Here is a 19876-nt window from a genome sequence, read left to right on the forward strand (position 1 = left end):
TCTTTGTCTGTACATGAAATTTTACTAGAAAACAGCCATGTCTGTTGGTCAGCAAATTGGCTGCTTTGGCTACAATAGGGATGCGTGGCCCTAAGATACCGACTCTCTGGCCCTTTTATGGGAAACCTCTCTGCCAGCCCTGCCTCCCCCGACCGAGGGCCCGCCTCCCCCAGAGCAGCGCCCTGTCCATCAGAGGTCGTGTCCTGCTTTAGGATGAGCAATAGCTGTGCTCACCGCACTCACACGGGCGTGACATTACTCACCATGGAGCCTTCGCCTTCCCACTTGTCACCCATCACCGGGTCGCACACTGCGGAGACAAAGGGCATCGTATCAGCAAGGGCTGCAGCCGGGGAACAAAGAGCCTTTCACAGGATTTTTTTATTTTTTTAATCCTCACTCGAGGATATTTTTCCACTGATATTTAGAGAGTGTTAGGGAGGGGGAGAGACAGAGAGAGAAACATTGATGTGAGACACACAGATTGACTGCCTCTCACACATGCCCCAACCAGGGTCAGGGATCGAGCCTGCAACCCAGGTACGTGCTCCTGGCCAGAATCAAACCCGGGGCCCTTCAGTCCTCGGGACAACGCTCTATCCACTGAGCCAAACCGGCCAAGCCTTTCACCTGGTATTTATTGTTAAACGCCACCTGCACCGAAAAGCTTGGGGACGCATGGCCTCCATTCTCATTTACGCATTACCTGGAATTCCCCACTTTGTCATCCGGGCCACCTGGGGCGTCACAAACCTCAAATGCAGTGACCTTTGCACACTGACACTGATAAAGCCAGTTCACAGCCTGCTTGCCTCCCCACAAAGACGCCAGGTTCGCGGTGAAGGTGTGTCTACCCCCTGAGTTCATGCGTACAGGCTGGGAGGTGGACCATGAAGTTGGGATGCAAGAGGGAGGCTTCCACCCAGGCACAGGCCCCAGGGGCACCCACTCCCGCAGGTGACAGCCCAGCACCTACCATACACCAGCCGGGAGTTCTGCTGCTTCAGTTCCCGCACGATGTCCACCACCATGGCCAGGAAGGACTTGTCCCTCGTGTACCCTGTGGGAGGGAGAACAGGCCACCCGCATAAAACAGAAGGCTCACAGCGACCGACCGCGGCAAAGGGAAACCATCCTGCGGCCAGGGTGAAGACGAAGTGTCCCCCAACAAACGCAGCCCAAGAGGGTCCCCGGGCACTTCCCAAAAGGAATAAGCCTCGGTGATGGGTGTACAGGGGTTCTTCTCTCCTGTCCATTTCAACACATTCACTTTTAAGCACGTATATAAACACAAACAGGTACTCTTTTTTTTAACCAAGAATGGGTATAAATAAGACCAACGTACCAGGCGGCAGCGTGTTGCCTACTTGGGTGTTTCACCCCAACTTCTTCCCAACACCCCACTTGGCCCCACCCCACGCGCACTGCAACCCCAATGTGGGCCCAGAAGTGTAACTTGGCCTGGACAGGACCAAGTGCTCGGTGGCATGCGCCACCCCTCCTTGAAGGAGGCAGGGACCAGGGACCAGCCGGGCGTGGGGTGCTCTGGGACTTCTCGAGTCCATCCCAGCTGGAGCAAGGCTCACAGGTACCAGCACCTGCTCCCTCAGGGCCCTTACCCGTGAGCACGTAGTCATATTTATTCACGTTGTTCAGCTTCAGACCTTCGTACACCTCGTGGAGCTCGTCTGCGTTCAGCACCTGACCCTTCCAGTGTGCGTAGCCTGGGGAGAGCAGAGCAGTCAGGGCCTGCGCACACAGCACACGGCACACGGGTGAGACAGCTTCACCTGATGGCCCAGACAACCTCGATGACGCTGGTGGGGTGAATGGTCCCCTCCCCAGGGGCTGACGCGGGGACTGACTGAGACCTCCCAGGCATGGTGTCTCAGTGGGCTGATCCCTGTGGGTGCCCAGCAGCCTCAAAGCGCTCCGGACAGCACCCTGGCTGACACTGTCTGTGGTTGTAATTACTGGCATCAGGGCTCCCACCTCCCACCGCCAGTTCCCTCTGAATGAATCCAAGGCAGGGAGGACATCAGCTCTCCAGGCTGGCCCACGGACGCCTGTGGAACCTGTGTCACACTGACAGGATGGGGAGGGGGACACTCCGAAAAGGACACGCCAGGCTCACACAACTGGTCACTTCTCCCTGTCTTTCGAGGGGGCCCCTGGGATGTGTCCCCACACGTCACAGTCACTTCCTTTGCCAGCTTCTACTGTGCATGTTTCCCCATCCAGGCTGAGTTGCTTAATCGCTGTCATCTGGGCACCCTGGCAGGTAAGGGCTTGTCATATCCCAGCCCCCTCCCCCCTACCTCCACAGAAGGTTGAAATGCGGCCAAAGCAAGTCTTGGATCAAATCGTGACTAAGAGCCAAACGTGAATCAGAAATGGGCCCAGATGCTCCACCCGCTCTCGTCCCCGACAGGCACGCAGGTGCAGACAGACACGTGAGCATCCTGAGGGGACCCGCCTGCCATGTGGAGCCCCTGCCCACAGAGGCTCAGGTGGGGACAGGCCAAGGGCTCCCAGTTCACCAGGGGCAGGGCCATGCCATGGACACCCCACACTTCACCCATGAGAATTCCTCCTGGTGGCCTTTAAGGCAATGGGAGGCCCTTAAAGTATGTGCTTCCAAGCACGTAAGTAAAAACCACGGGGAGTTATCCCTACAACCCTCCACATGGACCACCGGGTGGTGATCTGCACTAACTCAGACCGCCCAGAGCCAGGCTGCTCAGCCTGGAGGAGGAGAAGGGCAATGGCGCCCTCTGCTGGCAGCCTGTGTGCATGAGCAGGAGTCAACCTGATTCTGGAACAACTCCAACTGTCAAAGCGATTCTGCAGGCAGCGTGGCCCCGGGACACCATCTGCGGCAAATCATCTGTATGTCCCTTGAGAGACACCAGCGTGAACTGACACGGGAGGGTGAGTCTGTTAGTAGAAGAACCTGATTGACCCCATTCATCAGATACCCTCGGGGTCAGCAGGGTCAGGAGGGCCAGGCAGGGAGAGTCCAAGAGCTCTCCAGTGCAGGACTGCCCCCACCGGCTCTCCCGTTCACCAAATGCTGGCAGCCTCTGGCTGTGTCCCGGGCACAGCTCAAGGAAGGCTGGGCGGCCACAAAAATGCGGCAGGCCCAGAGTGGGGAGAACAGTGGTCCTTCCTGCCCCTCCGTTTTCCAAACCTCCTTCCGACCAGGGTTGGTTTATTCCCATTGCCCGTGTAGCATAGTCGAGTCCTGGAGCACCACAGACTGGGTGGCTCCAACACAGTCCTGGAGGCTGGAGGCCGAGGCCCAGGTGTGGGCAGGGCTGGTCCCTCCCAAGGCCTCTCTCCTGGGATTAGATGACCCCTTTTCCCTGTGTCCAAACATGGTTGTCCCTCTATGCCTGTCTGTGTCCTGATCTCTTCGTATGGGGATGACCATCATGTTGGATTAGGACCTATCCCAATGACCTCATTTAACCTTATCACCTCTCTACAGAGCCCGTCTCCAAATACAGTCATTCTCTGAGGTGCTGGGGTCAGGGCTTCAACACGTGAATTGGAGGGGACACAATTCAGCCCATCAAGCAGCGGTGAGGGTGAGACACACAGCCCCCCACCAGGCCTCAGACACCGGGCACCACGGCAGAGCACAGCCTCTGTGAGACCAGCTTCCTAACCAGCCTGTGGCCAAAGCACTAGCCCCAGGGCCTCAGGTGCCGGGTGCCACATGCCACACTACCACAGGGCACGGGTCTGAGAAACAGACCAGCCTCATTTCTGAGCAGCAGGGCGTGGGCAGGGGTGAGGGGAAGAGAGATGGGCTCGGGGCACAGCGAGGCATCACCTGCTACTCCAGGTCGAGGGGTTGGCACCTGAGCCCAGAGGTGGCCTTGGGGAGACCTCCCCCTGTAGGCCCTCGGATTAGGCTGCAGAGACAGGGTGCTCAAAGTCACCCACAGCGGGGGCTGCCTGAGGGATCCTCTCATCAGGCAGGCCCCACATGGCATCTAAGGCTGGACTGGAGCAGGAGGCTCTTCTCCGTGGGTGAGGAGGCCCATCCGGGAACCAGAGGTGCCTCCCTGGGAGAGAAGCCCCCATCCCAGCCCTACCCATGCCCGCACCTGCGTAGGCTCTAAGGCAGTGGTTCTCAATCTTCTGGCCCTTTAAATACAGTTCCTCATGTTGTGACCCAACCATAAAATTATTTTCGTTGCTACTTCATAACTGTAATGTTGCTACTGTTATGAATCGTAATGTAAATATCTGATATGCAGGATGGTCTTAGGCGACCCCTGTGAAAGGGTCGTTCAACCGCCAAAGGGGTCGCAACCCACAGGTTGAGAACCACTGCTCTAAGGCAAACTGTGGTCTGTTCCTCATCCATCCCGCCCGGGGAAGGCAGAGGCCTCCCTGCTTCAGACCCGTCAGGATAGCCAGCGCACCATCACCTGAGAGGGTCCACAGGAGGCAGGAGGAGCCGTCACCACCGAGGCCCGGAAGGCCCCTCCCCTCGCCCCTGCAAAGGGCAGCAGGAGTTTCTGAACCGAATCCTTGCTTATGTTGAGCTAATGTCATTATGGTACAATATAATATTCACCAATAAGTTTAATTCCGTCACTTGGTGTCCAAGCCAGTTTGGCTCATTTACTTTAAAAAAAAAAAAAGGAAGAAAGGAAGGAAGAGCCCGAGGCTCAGTGGTTCGATTCGATTCCCGGTGAGGACACATGCTTCGGGCTTGATCCCCAGCGTGGGGCATGCAGAAGGCAGCTGATCAATGATTTTCTCTCATCATTGATGTTTCTACCTCCCTCTCCATTCCCCTCTGAAATCAATACAAATATATTTTTTAAAAGAAAAGAAAGAAAAGAGAAAAAGGGAAGGTGGTTGAAACAGCCAGTAAAAACATGTGGGATTCAGGGAAATTCACTGGATTGACTCAAACTTTTTGGGACTTTTTCAAATTTCAGAGCGTGCAGCACCCTCCGCAAAGTAAAAGCAGGAAAGGACTTTTAGGGCGAACTGTAGCCTTTTCATCCAAACCCACACAGAATTCCTCCCTCCTTGTTTATGACCTATCATACCCTCTCCCCTTCCAGGAAAAACTGTACCCAGGAGAATTACAAGAAATCCCTCCCGAGGGCTGAGGCCAAGGCACCACCCACGGTGCCCCGCCAGGCGGGTCGGAGACGTCTGTGCCCGGAGGTTCTTCCTGGATTCAGAGCAATCTCACGAGACACAATGTGGGGACCCTTCCAAGAACCGAGGAGGCTTTGTCCTCCTGCCTCTGCGGCCGTGGGGAGCGTGGGGTCAGGGGCGTGGGGAGCAGGGGGCTCACCCCTGACAACAAGGACCTTCCAAGGGCACTGCCCCTCACACACCCTCCAGCCAGCAACTCCACTTCAAGGCTTGTCCAGAAACCCGTGAGGTCCCCGTGCGTGTGCTCTCCCAGGCACCAGTCTCTAATAGGGACAGTCAGGGTCCACCCACACGTCTACCTACAGCATGGGGGACCCTCCATGCAGCCATGGCGGCACGGGGTGGCATGAGCACACTCATGTAAGAGTAGGTGCTAGGGTCACTGTCCTTGTTTTACAGGAGGAAACAGAGGCACCACCTCCCCTGGTTACCCCACCTGCCTGGCCAGCCAGCGCAAAGCCGCGGGGCTAAGACTCTGGTGGGCAGTCCACCCTGCAGATGGGAGACCCCAGCCCTCCACCCTCACACAGACAGCCCCTCCAGCTCTGTCAGATGGGGGCACAAGACCCACATTTCTAAAGGGACGTTTCTCACACCCACACTCAGCTGAGCCTGTGCCTTACCTGTGTGGTTTGAAAACTGGACAGAGTTCACAGCGTCGATCTCAAACCCCAAAACCTGCAGGACAGATAGAGAAGGACCAGGTGTGAGAGAGCCTGGGCTGGCAGTGACCCCCCTGGCCCGGAGGAGGGGAGCCCACGCAGGCCGGGCCCCCAGGCACAGGGCCCAGGAGGGTCTCCCCGAGACAGGCTCCATGTCCGCACTCTGGTGGTGTCTGCGTCAGGTCATGGGCTGCGTTCAGTCCTTTCTACAGGAAATGTGTGGGGAAGCCGCCAGTCGGAAGGGCTGAGACACAGAGGCCACTCGCCACAGCTGGGACTCAACGCCTCCGGATCACTCCTGGAGATCCCACTGATGGAGCTCACAAAGAAACCCGTGAGGCCACCAATCAAGACCACACCCTCATGAGCCACATACAAGCAGTGGCAAGCTGGAAGCCACCAGGGAAGTGTGAGGCCAATGCCCTGCCCAGGGTGAGGAGGGGACATGTCCACGAGCTCAACTCTGACGCAGGAGACCTGACTGACCAGGCCAGTGAATAAGACAAGAAGCCCAGGAGCAGGAAAGCCCTCGAGGTCAACTCCAGGACTTCTGGTTGGCCTGCTCCACTGACTTTACTCCTTTCCCTTCCCCGAGCTCAACGGGAGAACAAGGATCTTTTTGTTTTTTGGTTGTTTTTGTTTTTGTTTTTTAAATATATTTTATTGATTTTTTACAGAGAGGAAGGGAGAGGGAGAGAGAGTTAGAAACATCAATGAGAGAGAAACATCGATCAGCTGCCTCCTGCATACCCCCTACTGGGGATGTGCCTGCAACCAAGGTACATGCCCTTGACCAGAATCGAACCCGGGACCCTTGAGTCCGCAGGCCGACGCTCTATCCACTGAGCCAAACCGGTTAGGGCAACAAGGATCTTTTGTAACACTGATCCACAAGACAAAGAAAGGGAGCAGACGAGAGATTTCAACAAACTGTGGAGTAGCTGAAACACACAATTCCCATGCCATTCTATATAATAAAAGCCTAATATGCAAAGTGTCTGGTCATTCAGTTGCCCGTTCAACCAATCAAAGAGTAATATGCTAATGATATGCTAAGGCTGCTCAACCACTCGCTATGATGTGCACTGACCACCAGGGGGCAGACAGTCGACCGGTCAACTAGTTGCTATGACATGTACCGACCACGGGGAGCAGACACTCCGACAGATAGGTTAGTTTGCTGCTGGGTTCTGGCCGATCAGGACTGAGCAAGACAGGCCAGACATGCCCTGGAGCCCTCCCACGTCCCTCCCCAGCCATGATCGTGCACCAGTGGGGTCCCTCAGCCTGGCCTGCACCCTCTTGCAATCCAGGACCCCTCGGGGGATGTTGGAGAGCTGGTTTCAGCCCGATCCCGCAGGCCAGGCCGAGGGAACCCCACTGGTGCACAAATTCATGCAGTGGGCCTCTAGTTAAATTAAAATCTCAGTGCCTCCTGGGGGGACAGGTAAGAAGTGGGTCCATCATCTATACAGTCTCCCAGAGAGACAGGGCAAGAGAGAGCAAGTGAGAGAGACAGTGTAAAAAAAACCAACAGAGACTGAGAGCCTGGCCGGTGTGGCTCAGAGTATGAGCATTGACCTATGAACCAGGAGGTCATGGTTCGATTCCCAGTCAGGGCACATGCTTGGGTTGGGGGCTTGATCCCCAGTAGAGGGCATGCAGGAGGCAGCCAATCAATGATTTTATCTCATCATTGATGTTTCTCTCTCTCTCTCTCTCTCTTTCTCTCTCTCTCTCTCTCTTTCTCCCTTCCTCTCTGAATTCAATAAAAATATATTTTTAAAAAACAGACTGAGAGACAGTGTGAGACAGGCAGCAAGAAACAGAAAGTGTGTATGGAAGAAACGACAGAGAGGACAGAATGCAGGGACGTGCTGGCCCTGGGGCCTCCCTCCCCTCCATCTGCCATTCTGCTCTAGCAACCCCTCCTTCTGTGCACCAACAACCTCCAAGTCTCATCCTAGCATTCAAAATAGACAAAAGGACCTCTGCTGCGGGCAGTCGGGAGCGGCTGCCCCGGGCGGGGAAGGTGGCGGCAGTGACGGGAGCTGGTGGACGTCTGTGTGCTGCTCTCCGTCCACGTCTTCACGGGGTGGCGGTTACACAGGCGCATTCACTTTGTGAATTCATTGAGTGACGCGCTTAGGATGTCTTTTTAAACATTTAAAGCCGGTATTAACAGAACTTAAAGTGATAAAAAGTCAAGTCTTATTAAAGTAAAAAGTTAAATGGGAGCTTTGCAATTTCCTTGCCTGATTTGATGGCCTCCTGGACACACATACAGTTTGCAGTCTTTTAAATCCTGAAGAATCAGATTGGAAGCGACACCAACCCTGACAAACCTGCCAAAAGTCCCCTCTCCAGTGCTTCTGGGTGTGGATAACCCATCCTCGGAGCTGGCAAAGGCGAAGTCGCTGTTTCCTGCTTTGCAATGACAGCGAGCGCTAAGCCCCTGGTTGCCATCGCCATCTCAGATGCCAGTGACACGGGCGTGTTCGCCAGGATCCCAGGCTCTTCTGAGGGCACCCAGAAGGAAGTCAGCACAGAGGGCCGACCTGCGGGGTTCAGGCCTTGGGACCTGGAGAAGGACCTCCTGTTGTTCAAGCCCAGGCTTCAGCTCAGACCCCCTCGGTGCTGGGTCCCGTGGAGCGGGAGCTGAGCGCTGGGACTCGCACCCAGCTCAGCCAGTGGCCGCCTCTGGGCACGGCCAACAGGGAGAGAGAGGCTGGGGGAGGGAAGGGCTGTACCCCAGCAGCTCTGTCCTCCGAGCCCTGGCGGTGACATCCACACTGTGGCTTCCCATCACTCTCAGCACAGCCAGCCTCCTCCCCCTTCTCCCCTGCACACCCCCTTCTCCCCGCGTTAAGTTCCAACTCCCCAACCTCTTCTCTTTGATCCCACGTCAGCTACTTAAGGCGGGTGTTGGGCTGCTGGCAGGGGCCTCCCACACGATACCTGTGTTGCCCTTTTCCCTTTTCTGTTCTCCCGATAACAACTGTCTCTATTAGACTCTCTGTGAACATAATTGCTGTGGTTTCTGTTTCTGGACTGGCTGCAGCCTCTACACCTCGTCTCCTCCAGCCCCAGGGGAGCCAGAGACAGGCTGATTCCTGGCCCAGGGGTCAGAGCAGACCACACACACACACACACACACACACACACACACACGGTGAGCCGCTGGGCGCTCCCTGGCATTCAGCTTCAGCATGGGGGGCAGATCTGAGTTCCCACCCTTGACAGTCTGCACATAAGTCACAGGACATGGGAACAGACCAAGACGCCTGTGGACCCTGCTGACTGACAAGACCACCGCATGAGAGAGCAGCTGACAGGACAGAGTGCTGGTCCCTGTGGGTGAGAATCAGGTGGTTTTATAGCAGAGCCGGAGCTGACACAGCTACGGGCCCCTGTGGGAAGCAGCGTGTCAGGGCCCCATGGCCCGGCGCACCTGTGCACAACCCCATCCGAGTGCGGGTGGAACGCGTGAATGTGACTATGTTCTGCAGCAAAAGGCAGCGTATCCACGTGAGTCTGATCTAATTACACGCGTCCTTCAGCAGCAGGGAGTTGCAGGCTGATGGCAGAAAATGAGAGCGATCTGGATGAGAGGACTCCACGCACGTCGCCGGCTTCGAAGACCCAGGCCGTGTGATGAGCCACGCAACTGTGTGCGTCAGTGCTATATCAGCCACCACTGAGAGCTGAGTCAGAACATGCACTAGTGAACCGTTAAATGCAAATGCAGTGGCTGTCTTACCCTCCCCCTCCCCAGCTCACTGCGTGGCCGGGCTCTCGAGCTCCCCACGCTGTGGATCTCACGAGGCAGGTGCTGTGCCTCCCTCCCACCTCCCCCGCGAGTGGGTGTCGAGCAGCCAGCGGGACAGCTTACACCACAGAAACTGGCACACACCCTCCCCACCCCAAGCCAGTTGTCTGTTGTTAATCCTCACCCGAGGATATTTTTCCAATGACTTTTAGAGAGAGAGAAACATCGACGTGAGAGAGACACGGCAATTGGCTGCTTCCCACACGGCCCCCAACTGGGGCTGGGGATCGAGCCTGCAACTGAGGCACGTGCCCTTGACCAGAATCCAACCGACGACCCTTCAGTCCACAGGCTGACGCTCTATCCACTGAGCCAAACCAGCTAGGGCCCAAGCCAGTTTTTTAACAGTTGCCAGCACACAGTAAAAAGATATAAACTGTCATTTTAAGAAAAAAGAGGGGGGTGGGGGCAGCTGGGGAGAGGGCAATGGGGGGAAAAGGAGACTATGTAATACTTTAAACAATAAAGAAAAAAATACTATGTTTGAATTTAAAAAAATAAAGATACTATGTTTGAATTTAAAAAAAAAAAAAAGGAAAAGAGAAAAGAGAAATCCCAGGCCGGGTAGCCCAGGTGGTTCCAGTGTTATCCCGATACCAAGGCTGTGGGCTTGATCCTGGGTCAGGGCACATACAAGAATCAGCCAAGGAATGCACACATAACTGGAACAACAAACTGATGTTTCTCTTTCTCTTTCTCTCTAAAAAGAAAAAAAATCAATAAATATTAAAGAAGAAGAAGAAGAACAACAACAACAACAGACTAGTTCAGCCCAGGGTGGGGTCAGGGGAAGGAAGGCCTTTCTAGAGAAGGGATACCACCACCTGTCATCTCTCTCTGCAGCAGGAACCCTGTCCCACCAGCAGGGGGCTGGGTGCTCCTGGAATTTCCCTGCCCTAGTGCCCCATCCCTGCTGTGGCAGCCCAGTTCAGGCTGTTCAAGGGCTCCTCACTCCAGCTCCTGTGAGCTCCACCACCACTCTCCTCGTCCCTGCCCAACCCCTAGATGTACCCCCTGAACCCTAACCTTCCCGGGCTTGCTGCTGCCCGGGGCAGGAAGCCAGGTCCCAGGGCTGCGTGCCCCACCACCACACCCAATTCCATGGATTCCACACTGTGGCCACTTCCTGACCCTGAAACGTCGGAAACATGTGAGCTCCTCTCCGCAGCCCAGACCATCACTCACTCAGCCCCCGGGACCCTGTTTAGAACCTTGTCTTCTCGGCTCTGCACCTGCACTTGGTGGGGTTTTGATGGCTTAGGGACGCCCCGCCAACCGGGAGCCCCCCAGGATGAGTCCGCCACCCCGGTGCCTCTGAATGAAGCCAGGAGTAGCAAAAGCCCCAGCCTCAGGCTCCACTAGCAAATGCACTCCCACTTCAGAAAGATGAGGTGCCCGCACTGAGCGTGCCACCACTCCCACTCTGGCTGCTGAGAGCGGCGGCTTCACGTGACCACATCAGCAGGGCTTAGCCGAGGAGCCAGGGCTCAGATCCAAGAGGAGCCACAGATTCACAGCCAGTCGAAATCAGGGTACTGCTGGCGAGGTCCCTGGGCAGGACACGCTGCCTGTTAATGCTAATCCACCCTTGGCACGTGGCAGGGGACCTGGACTTGCTGCAGGAAGAGAAGTGGCAATGAAGAGGAGACGTGCATGGTATGTAGGAGGCACTGGTCCTGCCCAGAGAAGCCACTCAGACTGCCTGCTCCAGGGGTCAAAACAAGCTCAGGCCAGTGGGATGGCCTGGAAGTGGCTCCAGCTTCCTACCCCTGCCAGCGTGTGGGGGAGGCGCTTGCAATGATCGGAGCACGTGTGTGCCCGGGAGAGCTTTCTAATGCTCCGCAGCCTCCGAGCCACAGAGGAACACAGGGGCGTAATCAGGGTCTTTGATCCACGCAGGCACCCATCTCCTGCCCCAACACAGACCTCAGTCCGCCTTTCCGGACACAGCACCCCTCCTCAGGGATAGCTGCGCCTGCTGGGGACATGAAGCAGGGCTCCTGTGTCAGCCTCGGTGGGTGACACCGTTCCCAGCGGCTGCACACCCACCTCGTGGCTGAATCATCCATGCACTGTGCTAACAGCGAGGCAGACGCAGCTCTGCGATCCGCCCTCGTCACAGCGGCAGCGGGAAACGCTGGCATGTTCCAGGGCAGCTCCTCACCCCGCCCAGACCGCCTGGTTCCTCTAGGGGAGAAGTTCGTGTTGGGCAGCAGGAGGCGCCTGTCTTCAAGAACCTCACTGTGGCTTGTTTTTCAAGACTTTTAGCCACTTGCATAGGAAATCAGAATTAGGAAAGAGGGGACATGAGTGTCGTGTCTGCTGTCATCCTGATCCGTCTTGTCCCTTCCACCACTGGTTACCGGCCAGTCCTACAATTCAGCTGGTCCCCCACCCACCATCCTCTGGTCTCCAACGGGAACTCCTACTGAAAACAGCCCTGTCTTCCACGAAGCAGCCTCCCGGGTCCGCCTTAGCCACTTCTGTCCCCTGTGTGCGCCCTTGACTCAGCCATCACAGCCCTGGGCCCCACCACCTCCGCCCATGCACACCAGCGCAGTGCACCCCACTCCCTGGCTTCCACGCTCCCGCCAGGCTCTGCACAGAGTCAGGGTCTGCTGGGTGGCACTGCAAAGCCCTAAGAGAGAGGGTCTCATCCCAAGCTCTGGTGGCACCTGGGTACAGATGGGTAACAGGGCAGCTGCTCTGGGTGGCCCATGTCCCCATGCCTCCCTCCTTTCTCCTGGAGAAACCCCCTGATTCTGTCCCACAGCGTCACTCTTCCAGATCACTCTGTGAATAGAACGAGCTGATTCTCGATTAAAAGCTCCATGGGGTGTGCAATAGGGGACCACCACACCCATGAGCTGCAAAGCCAATCAGCCCCCACAACACGGAAGCCACCTGCTGGCAGATGCTCCCTCTCCTTCCCCGTGAGGGCAGCGCTGCCCTGTGAGGGCGGTCACTTAAACAAAAGACAGGATCCCACCACGCAGAGAACAGCAACACCACACAACAAAATTGCACATACACATGTCCAAGCATGTATGCACCCATATGTACACAGATGCACATCTATGCCCACAGCACATGCATGCACACGCATACCCACACCTCACATGCATGCACGCACACACACGGTGAGGAAAAGATCAGAAAATGGAACCAATTAAATTCTTGCTTTTCTCCATGACAGGCCAAGAGAAACAGAAACCTCAACCCCAAACTAAAAAAAGGAAGTTAGAAATCAAGATATAAGCAATTCTGGACTTTCTTGGAGAAACAGCACAACCAACATCCATGTTCCAGGACGGGAGCACGTCTGGATGAGACCGGGGATTCCAGCAGGAAATGGGAGTCACACGGCACAGAGGAACCGGCAGGTCTGTGCGGCCTGGACGGCCTGGGGCCACGTCTGGAGGACGCCCAGGCCTCAAACCCGGCGGGTCGCTCCCAGGGACTGGATGGCTGCTGCGTGGGGTGGGAGGGAGGCGTGCTTTTTGGCGGCGGCTCTTGTACTGTTTGCTAAGGATGTGTCACCACGGAAACAGTTAAGACAGAAACTAAGTCTATGAACGGGCAGGGTGCCCCATTCGGTTGGTTGGAAAGTCCTCTCGTATATCAAAAAGGTTGCAGGCTCAATTCCCGGTCAGGGCACCTACCTAGGTTGCCAATTCGATCCCTGGTCGGGGCGGGTATGGGAAGCAGGCAATTGATGTTTCTCTCCCTCTCCCTTCCTTCCTCTCTCTCTAAAACCAACTTTTTTGCATCTTCCAAATGCAACTCTGCTGGAGAAGGTCCCTTGTATCCTTGGGACTCTAAGGAAAAAATGTAAAGATCTTCCAAGGGACTGATCAGAGACCCCCTGAAGTTCACCCCGGGGCTCGGGGGTTCTCAAAGGTGAGAGGTGGACATGACTCCTTGCGGCCCTGTGGCGGTCCCGGGGGACCCAGTGGTGGCTCCAGGAGAACTTGGAGTGAGCCGCCCACAGGAACATGTGGGCTCACACGCCCAGGTCCCTATAGCTTTGTAGCTTCTATTGGGCTCCAGCAGCCCCCTGAGGCCCCCAACCTCAGCTCCAGCTACTGTGGCCAAAGGAGTCTGAATCCAGGTTTCCCCGCCGGGGCCTCTCAACACACCTGCGGCTGACCTCTCCTGCTGACCTCTCCTGCACAGATGGGCCAGAAGAGCCAGAGAATGAGGCTGATTTCTGCAGGCCCCAAACTGAGTCACCACGCCCCCGCTCCCCAGAGTGTCTTTGGGGCCCTAGCTGGTCTGGCTCAGTGGATAGAGCGTGGGCCTGTGGACTAAAGGGTCCCAGGTTCGATGCCAGCCAAGGACACATGCCTGGGTTGCAGCCTCGATCCCCCCACCCCCCAGTAGGGGGCGTACAGGAGGCAGCCAATCAATAATTCTCTCTCATCATTGATGTTTCTATCTCTCTATCCCTCTCTGAAATCAATAAAAATATTTTTAAAAAAAGAGAAAGAAAAGAAAGTGTCTTTGGGGCCTCCTGTGGTCTTGCCTTCCTGTTTCGGTGACACCACATTTAAATGGATTTTCAGCTAAGGCTACCTCCTCTATTGCTGGTCACATGAACATGTTCCCCTCAATATTAAAATGTACTATGGACTTGCTGCACCAGAGTGCTGACACGAATCCAAAAGCAGGATCAAGGTTCTGTTTCCTTCTCTCTCTCTCTCCGCCCCCCTTTTTTGTTGTTGTTGTTAATCCTCACCAGAGGACATTTTTTCTATTGCTTTTTCAGAAAGAGTGGAAGAGAGGGAGGGAGGAGAGAGTGAGACATCTATGTGAGAGACATCTATACATCGACTGGTTGCCTCCTGCACACACCTCTACCTCATCCCTATTGGGGGTGAGGAGCAAACCTGCAACCCATGTATGTGCCCTTGACTGGGAATCAAACCCAAGACCCTTGGTCCACGGGCCAACTAACCACGGAGCCAAACCAGCCAGGGCCCTTTTCTTTCTTCTATAACATTTTTCTCTGCCTGTGGAAGGTGGAGCCCATGGGCAGGCCTGCCTGAGACTGTGAGAGGTGCACTTCAGGGCCTGGCAAAAAGCGGTCTGGGAACCTCAGCCCTGAAGACTCACAGGCACCCAGCGGGCACAGATCAGCACCAGGCTGACTGCCGACCGAGGAGCACCTGGGCCGAGCTCTGGCCAGGGGGCGCCCTGGGAGCCAGGCACCCTCTGATCACCACGAGGACTGTTCTCTCGGAGAAAGGAAAGGGTGTCTAAGCTGCTCCAACTTGATCAGTAACCAAAGGAGCACAGTCAGTGCCTGACCGCGGTCTTCCGAGGGGCTGCCATATATATTTCCAGCAGTTCCAACGGAAAAGACAGCAATGAGAGAAGGCATACCTGTTCTCCCTACATCCCGGTAAATCTGTAGAAGTAACTGCTTCCAGACCTTCCCATGACTCCCGGCTCAGGAGCTTGACGCCCCTGCCGTATCCGAACATTCTCCCACCTGCCGTAAAGCTGAGTCCTTGGTGTGTGTAGCCCCTGGAACTGCTGTGCACAGCTGCATTTCCCCGTCCTCAGTTGGGCCCAAGTGAGAAACTCGATGCTTAAACCTACAAAGGTTCTGCTGGCATCACTCTGCAGGTGAGGCTGAGGAAGGCTCAGAAGGCCGGAACTCCAAGACCGGGGACACCAAATCAAGCCCCACCGGCAGCCTCTCCAGCCCCCGCCACACCCATTTTCCAGTCTCTGAGTAGCATGAGGGCAAATCTGTGCGGCCCAGCTGGAGCCAACCCTTCTCCAGTCATTTCCAAGTTCTCTTTCCACACTCAGCTGTGAAAGCGCCTGCCCTTGGAGTCTCTAGCTGCCAGGGGTCAGTAGTAGGGGATGCCTCTGTCCTGTGGTGGCAAAGGCTGGTTCAAGCCCCATCAGTAGGCCATCCCCACCCATCTCCCTGCTTCTCCCTGCTCCAGCGGTGCTCGGGTGTGGGGGTGGGGAGCACCCCATAGCACTAACAGATCAAGCCCCAAGAGCTAAGCCGAGGCCAAAACAGGCCTGCACTGACTCTGCTCAAAGAAGCACTAAGTGGGCAAGTGCAGAAAGAGTCCAATGAACGACGATATTTCTGGAAACTGTTCTTGTCATGGGCTGAACTGTGTCCCCCAAAATCCTTATGTTGAAGCCCTGACCCTAGCATCTCAGAATGGAACATTATTTAGAGCCTAGAGGACCGAGGCATGAAATTCATGCAAGGGCCTTGGCCCTGGCCTCCCGCCCGCTGCCGCCGGGGGGGGGGGGGGGGGCTCTGCTGCAGCCCCCACCTGCTGTGGCTTTGTCTGGAAGGAAAATTCGTGCAAGGGTAGGCCTTCCTTTCCCCGGCTGCCAGCACTGGCTTCCCTCCAGCCGCCTGCAGGCACCCGGGGCCTGGCTGGCTTCCCTCCAGCCCCGGCTTCGTCAGGAAGGACGTCCGGAATGGCGTCCGGTCCAATTAGCATATTACCCTTTTATTACTATAGATGGAGCCATAACAAAGGTGACTGAGGTTAAACAAAGCCTCCAGGGTGGGCCCTGATCCAGCATGATTGGTATGCTCATAAGAGAAAGAGATTAGGGCACAGGCACACAGAGGGACAACCATGTGAGGACACAGGAAGAAGGCCCCCTCCACACGCCAAGGAGAGAGGCCTTGGGAGAAACCAGCCCTTCCCACACTTTGATCTCAGACTTCCAGCCTCCAGGACTGGGAAAGAAGAGACATCTGTGCCTGAGCCCCCCAGTCTGCGGGATCTGTTACGGCCACTTGAACTAACACAGTTCTGTTTGAGTTCCAGCTGTGCAGGGAGCATGTTCTTTATTTTTTCTTTATTTTTTGTTGTTGTTAATCCTCAATCGAAGATTTTTTTTCCATTGATTTTTTTTTTAGAGAGAGCGGAAGGGAGGGAGGGAGAAAGAGAGAGAAAGAGAGAAAGAGCCCTGACCAGTTTGGCTCAGTGGCTAGAGCGTCAGCCTGTGGACTGAAGGGTCCCAGGTTTGATTCCGGTCAAGGGCATGTACCTTGGTTGCAGGCACATCCCCAGTAGGGGTTGTGCAGGAGGCAGCTGATCGATGTTTCTCTCTCATCAATGTTTCTAACTCTCTATCCCTCTCCCTTCCTCTCTGTAAAAAATCAATAAAATATATTTTTTAAAAAAAGAAGAAAGAGAGAAAGAAACATCGATGTGAGAGACACAGATCTTTGGTTGCCTCTTCAAGGTCACTAACCTAACCGTCCCTGCTTTCCATGACCCCCATCCTGCCATGCTCCTCCTAAGCCTCGGAAATCTTAAGGGGAGGAAGTCCAGGGCTGGGAGGTATGTGTCAGCAACCCCCACCCATGACAGGAGGAAGGAAATGACATGATCCTTGCCCCCCAGCCTACGTCCCATAAGCCCCAGCACACGTGCCCATAAGTGAAGATGCTGGGCCCTGAGGAAACCCCGGGTTAAAAACCGCAGCTCTGTCTTGGTGGCCTGGAGGAGCAGCCTCTCTTGAATAATTTGGAAAGCATGGTTTTGGTGTGGAAGTTGAAGGCATGAGCCTGGGAGTTCAAGAACAAGGGACATCTCTGCAGGACCCTGGTGAGCAGAGGAAGGGAACCGTTTGCCCTGTGGAAAGACGAAGGGAGATGGGACGGGGCAGAGGGCACAAAGAAGCCAGCAGGGAACTCACTGGACACTTTCTGCCAAGGGCGGTTCCCATGGCTCCCCGGCCAAGGCCAGGCTGGAGCGCTGCTGCCCTTGGGCAGCGAGCAGAACCTGTTCTCAAAGCCCTCCTGCTTCCACCTCCCTGGGCTGCCCCTGCTCTGCCCCAGGGACCCTGCAGCTTCACCCCCCCCCCCCACAGTCCCACCCCAGTGGCCCTATGCAGACTTGCACCTACCTGCCAAGTCTCCCCCCCTATCCCCCCACAAGCTAGGAGTGAAGAGGCATTCCAGAGCAGTGACCAGGAGCGGGGACTGTGGGACACCCAAGTTTGCAGGGTGACTACCCCACGAGTCTGCCCTCTGCTGGCCAGAACAGGAGGGACGAGGACCAGACCTGTGGAGCAGCTCACACATCAGGGCTGGCTGGTCACTTTGAACTTGAACCTTTGTACCTCTCCACCTTCAAGTTTTCACTCCACTATTTCCTCTTCAGGCTTTGGGTATGGCAGCCTCAGGTCAGCCTCAAATTCGACTCGGAAGCTCTGGCCTTTCCTATGGTCTTTCTGGCCAGCCTGCGCCCCTGCAGGTGGCCCTTTATGCCCTGTGGGGCCAGCCCTGGGACCTGCCATGCCTGTTCCTTTGCTCAAACATCAAGCCAAAGGCAGACAGTCCAGCAGAGTCACCACCTTGCCAAGGTGCCCAGTGCTCCTGCTTGGCCACAGGCCAGGTGTCCAGCAGCATACCTCCCTGCACCCAGGCCTCCTCCTGCCCTCCAAGGGCTGCAGTATGAAGCAGTGAATGCCCAGTGAGCCACAGGAAATGGTGAGCCCCTCAGCAAGAACAGCCCAGGGGGAAAGCCAGATGGAAAGATGGACACATTGAAAGAGCAGCTTCTAAAGCCAAACCCTGCCGGGGCCTGAACTGGTCTGTGGGCTCTTCGTCTTCAGAGCCAGCACCTGCAGGGAGACCTCCCCTGCCCCATCGCCCTCCAGCGACCACCTCCCGGAATGGTCAGCGGCAGGGTGGGGGCCCACATAGGGGAAGACGCATCCTAGCTGGCGGGGCCTCACTGTGAGCTTCCTTCTCCTCCTCCGTCCCGGCAACCTGACCCACCGCGGGCAAGGGCAGAACACAGCGCCCGGCAGGTGAGCACTGCAAACACCTGCCCTTCCTGTCTCATTCGCTGGGGCATGGTCCGGGCCACGGCGCGGCAGCTTCTCGCCCCCGGAGAACCCGTCTGCTGGGGTTAGGCAGCGGGAAGGGGTGGGAACCGCAGGGTGCGCGAGCCGAGCACAGAGGCTGCAGCCGAACTCGGCGCGCCCGAGCCGGCCCACCCGCAGGAACCCACCAGGCGCTCCTAGCCAGACGGGGACCCGCCAAGGTCACGCGGGCCGGCCGTCGCCACCCGCCTCGGTCCGCGCGGCGGCTCGCGGGACACCGCGGGTTACGTAAGCGTACCTGCAGCGGGAACGTGGCCGCCCGGTTCCCCACGTAGCCGCGGACGACATGGCTCTGGATGGAGAGCACCCGGCATTCCTCCTCCATGCCGGCCTGCAGGGTTGGCGCGGGGCCGTGCGCGGCGGGCTCTCCCTGCGTGAGGGACTCGGGCTCTTCCTCCGGCCCGGGTTCCGCGGCGGCCCCGCTCGGGCGCAGGCGTTCGGCTCGGACGCCAGGCCGCCTGCCTGTGACCTCAGCGCGGCTGGAAACCCGCGGGTCTGGCGCTGCGCGGGGGCGGGGCTGGGGCGGGGCTGCGGACAGGCCCCGCCCCTCAGGCGCCTCAGGCCCCGCCCCTGGGACAGGAAAAAGCGGAACCGCACTCCCACCCGGCCCCCCGCCATTCCCTTTTTCCAACTCCCTGCTCCGGATCGTGGCAACCGACGTCACTCCGCGCTCCTGCCTCGTGGAGGGGGGCAACTACCCCCCAAAATGCTGGGTTTGCCCTTTTACTAGTAATTTTACCAGGAGGGGCACCGGAGCGGCGCCCATTCATTCGAGTCATCGATTCATTCATTGACTCATTCATCCGGACCGCCAGCTCGCGCCCCGCCTCCAACCTCCGGCCCCTCGCTCCGGGCGCCCCGGGACCACCAGCGCGTCTGCCAGGAACAGTCAGGCCGGCGACGCGCGGGCGCAGCTCCACGGGAGATGGCGCGGGCCCGGTGACCGCGGAGGCGGGCGGGGCTGGAAGTGACCGGACTGCCTCGCGGCACTTGCAGGGCCAGGTCCCCGCTCCTGCGGCGACAGTTCCGCCGAGCCCCCTGGAGGGCCCGGAACCGGCGTCCGATCCACACCTGGTCTCGCCTCGCAGACCCGCGAGAGGACCCGTGAGCTCTACACCCGTCCTGGAACCAAGGTCCCAGGCCCAGCTCTCCTACCCCGCCGGGGCGCACTTGCCCATGGGGACTAGGAGCTGACTAGGGCAGGCATCTCCGCCACGCGGGGGAGGACTGGGGGACACCAAGGCGCCCACCCTCAATCCTGGCCGTGTCGCAGGCTCTCACCCTCAGGGTGTCCTGGCTCTACCAC

General features: G+C 57.1%; 1 protein-coding gene across 2 annotated transcripts in view; it reads right to left on the reverse strand.

Annotated features, from left to right (window-relative positions):
• PDXK (pyridoxal kinase) overlaps positions 1-19044 on the reverse strand; it is a 30467-nt gene extending 11423 nt beyond the window's left edge. The window contains exons 1-5 of one of the 2 annotated variants that reach the window (XM_006105412.3): positions 18809-19044; positions 5814-5868; positions 1620-1724; positions 977-1060; positions 264-310 (exon numbers count right to left, since the gene is read on the reverse strand). In XM_006105412.3, coding sequence (XP_006105474.1) covers positions 264-310; positions 977-1060; positions 1620-1724; positions 5814-5868; positions 18809-18895 — 378 coding nt within the window. In that variant the 5' untranslated portion in view covers positions 18896-19044. The remainder of the gene's footprint in view (positions 1-263; positions 311-976; positions 1061-1619; positions 1725-5813; positions 5869-18808) is intronic. The other variant, XM_023746464.1, reaches the window with a different exon arrangement.
• Positions 19045-19876: the final 832 nt, after the last annotated feature.

Source organism: Myotis lucifugus, unplaced genomic scaffold (genome assembly GCF_000147115.1).
Source record: "Myotis lucifugus unplaced genomic scaffold, Myoluc2.0 scaffold_682, whole genome shotgun sequence".
NCBI lineage: Eukaryota > Metazoa > Chordata > Mammalia > Chiroptera > Vespertilionidae > Myotis > Myotis lucifugus.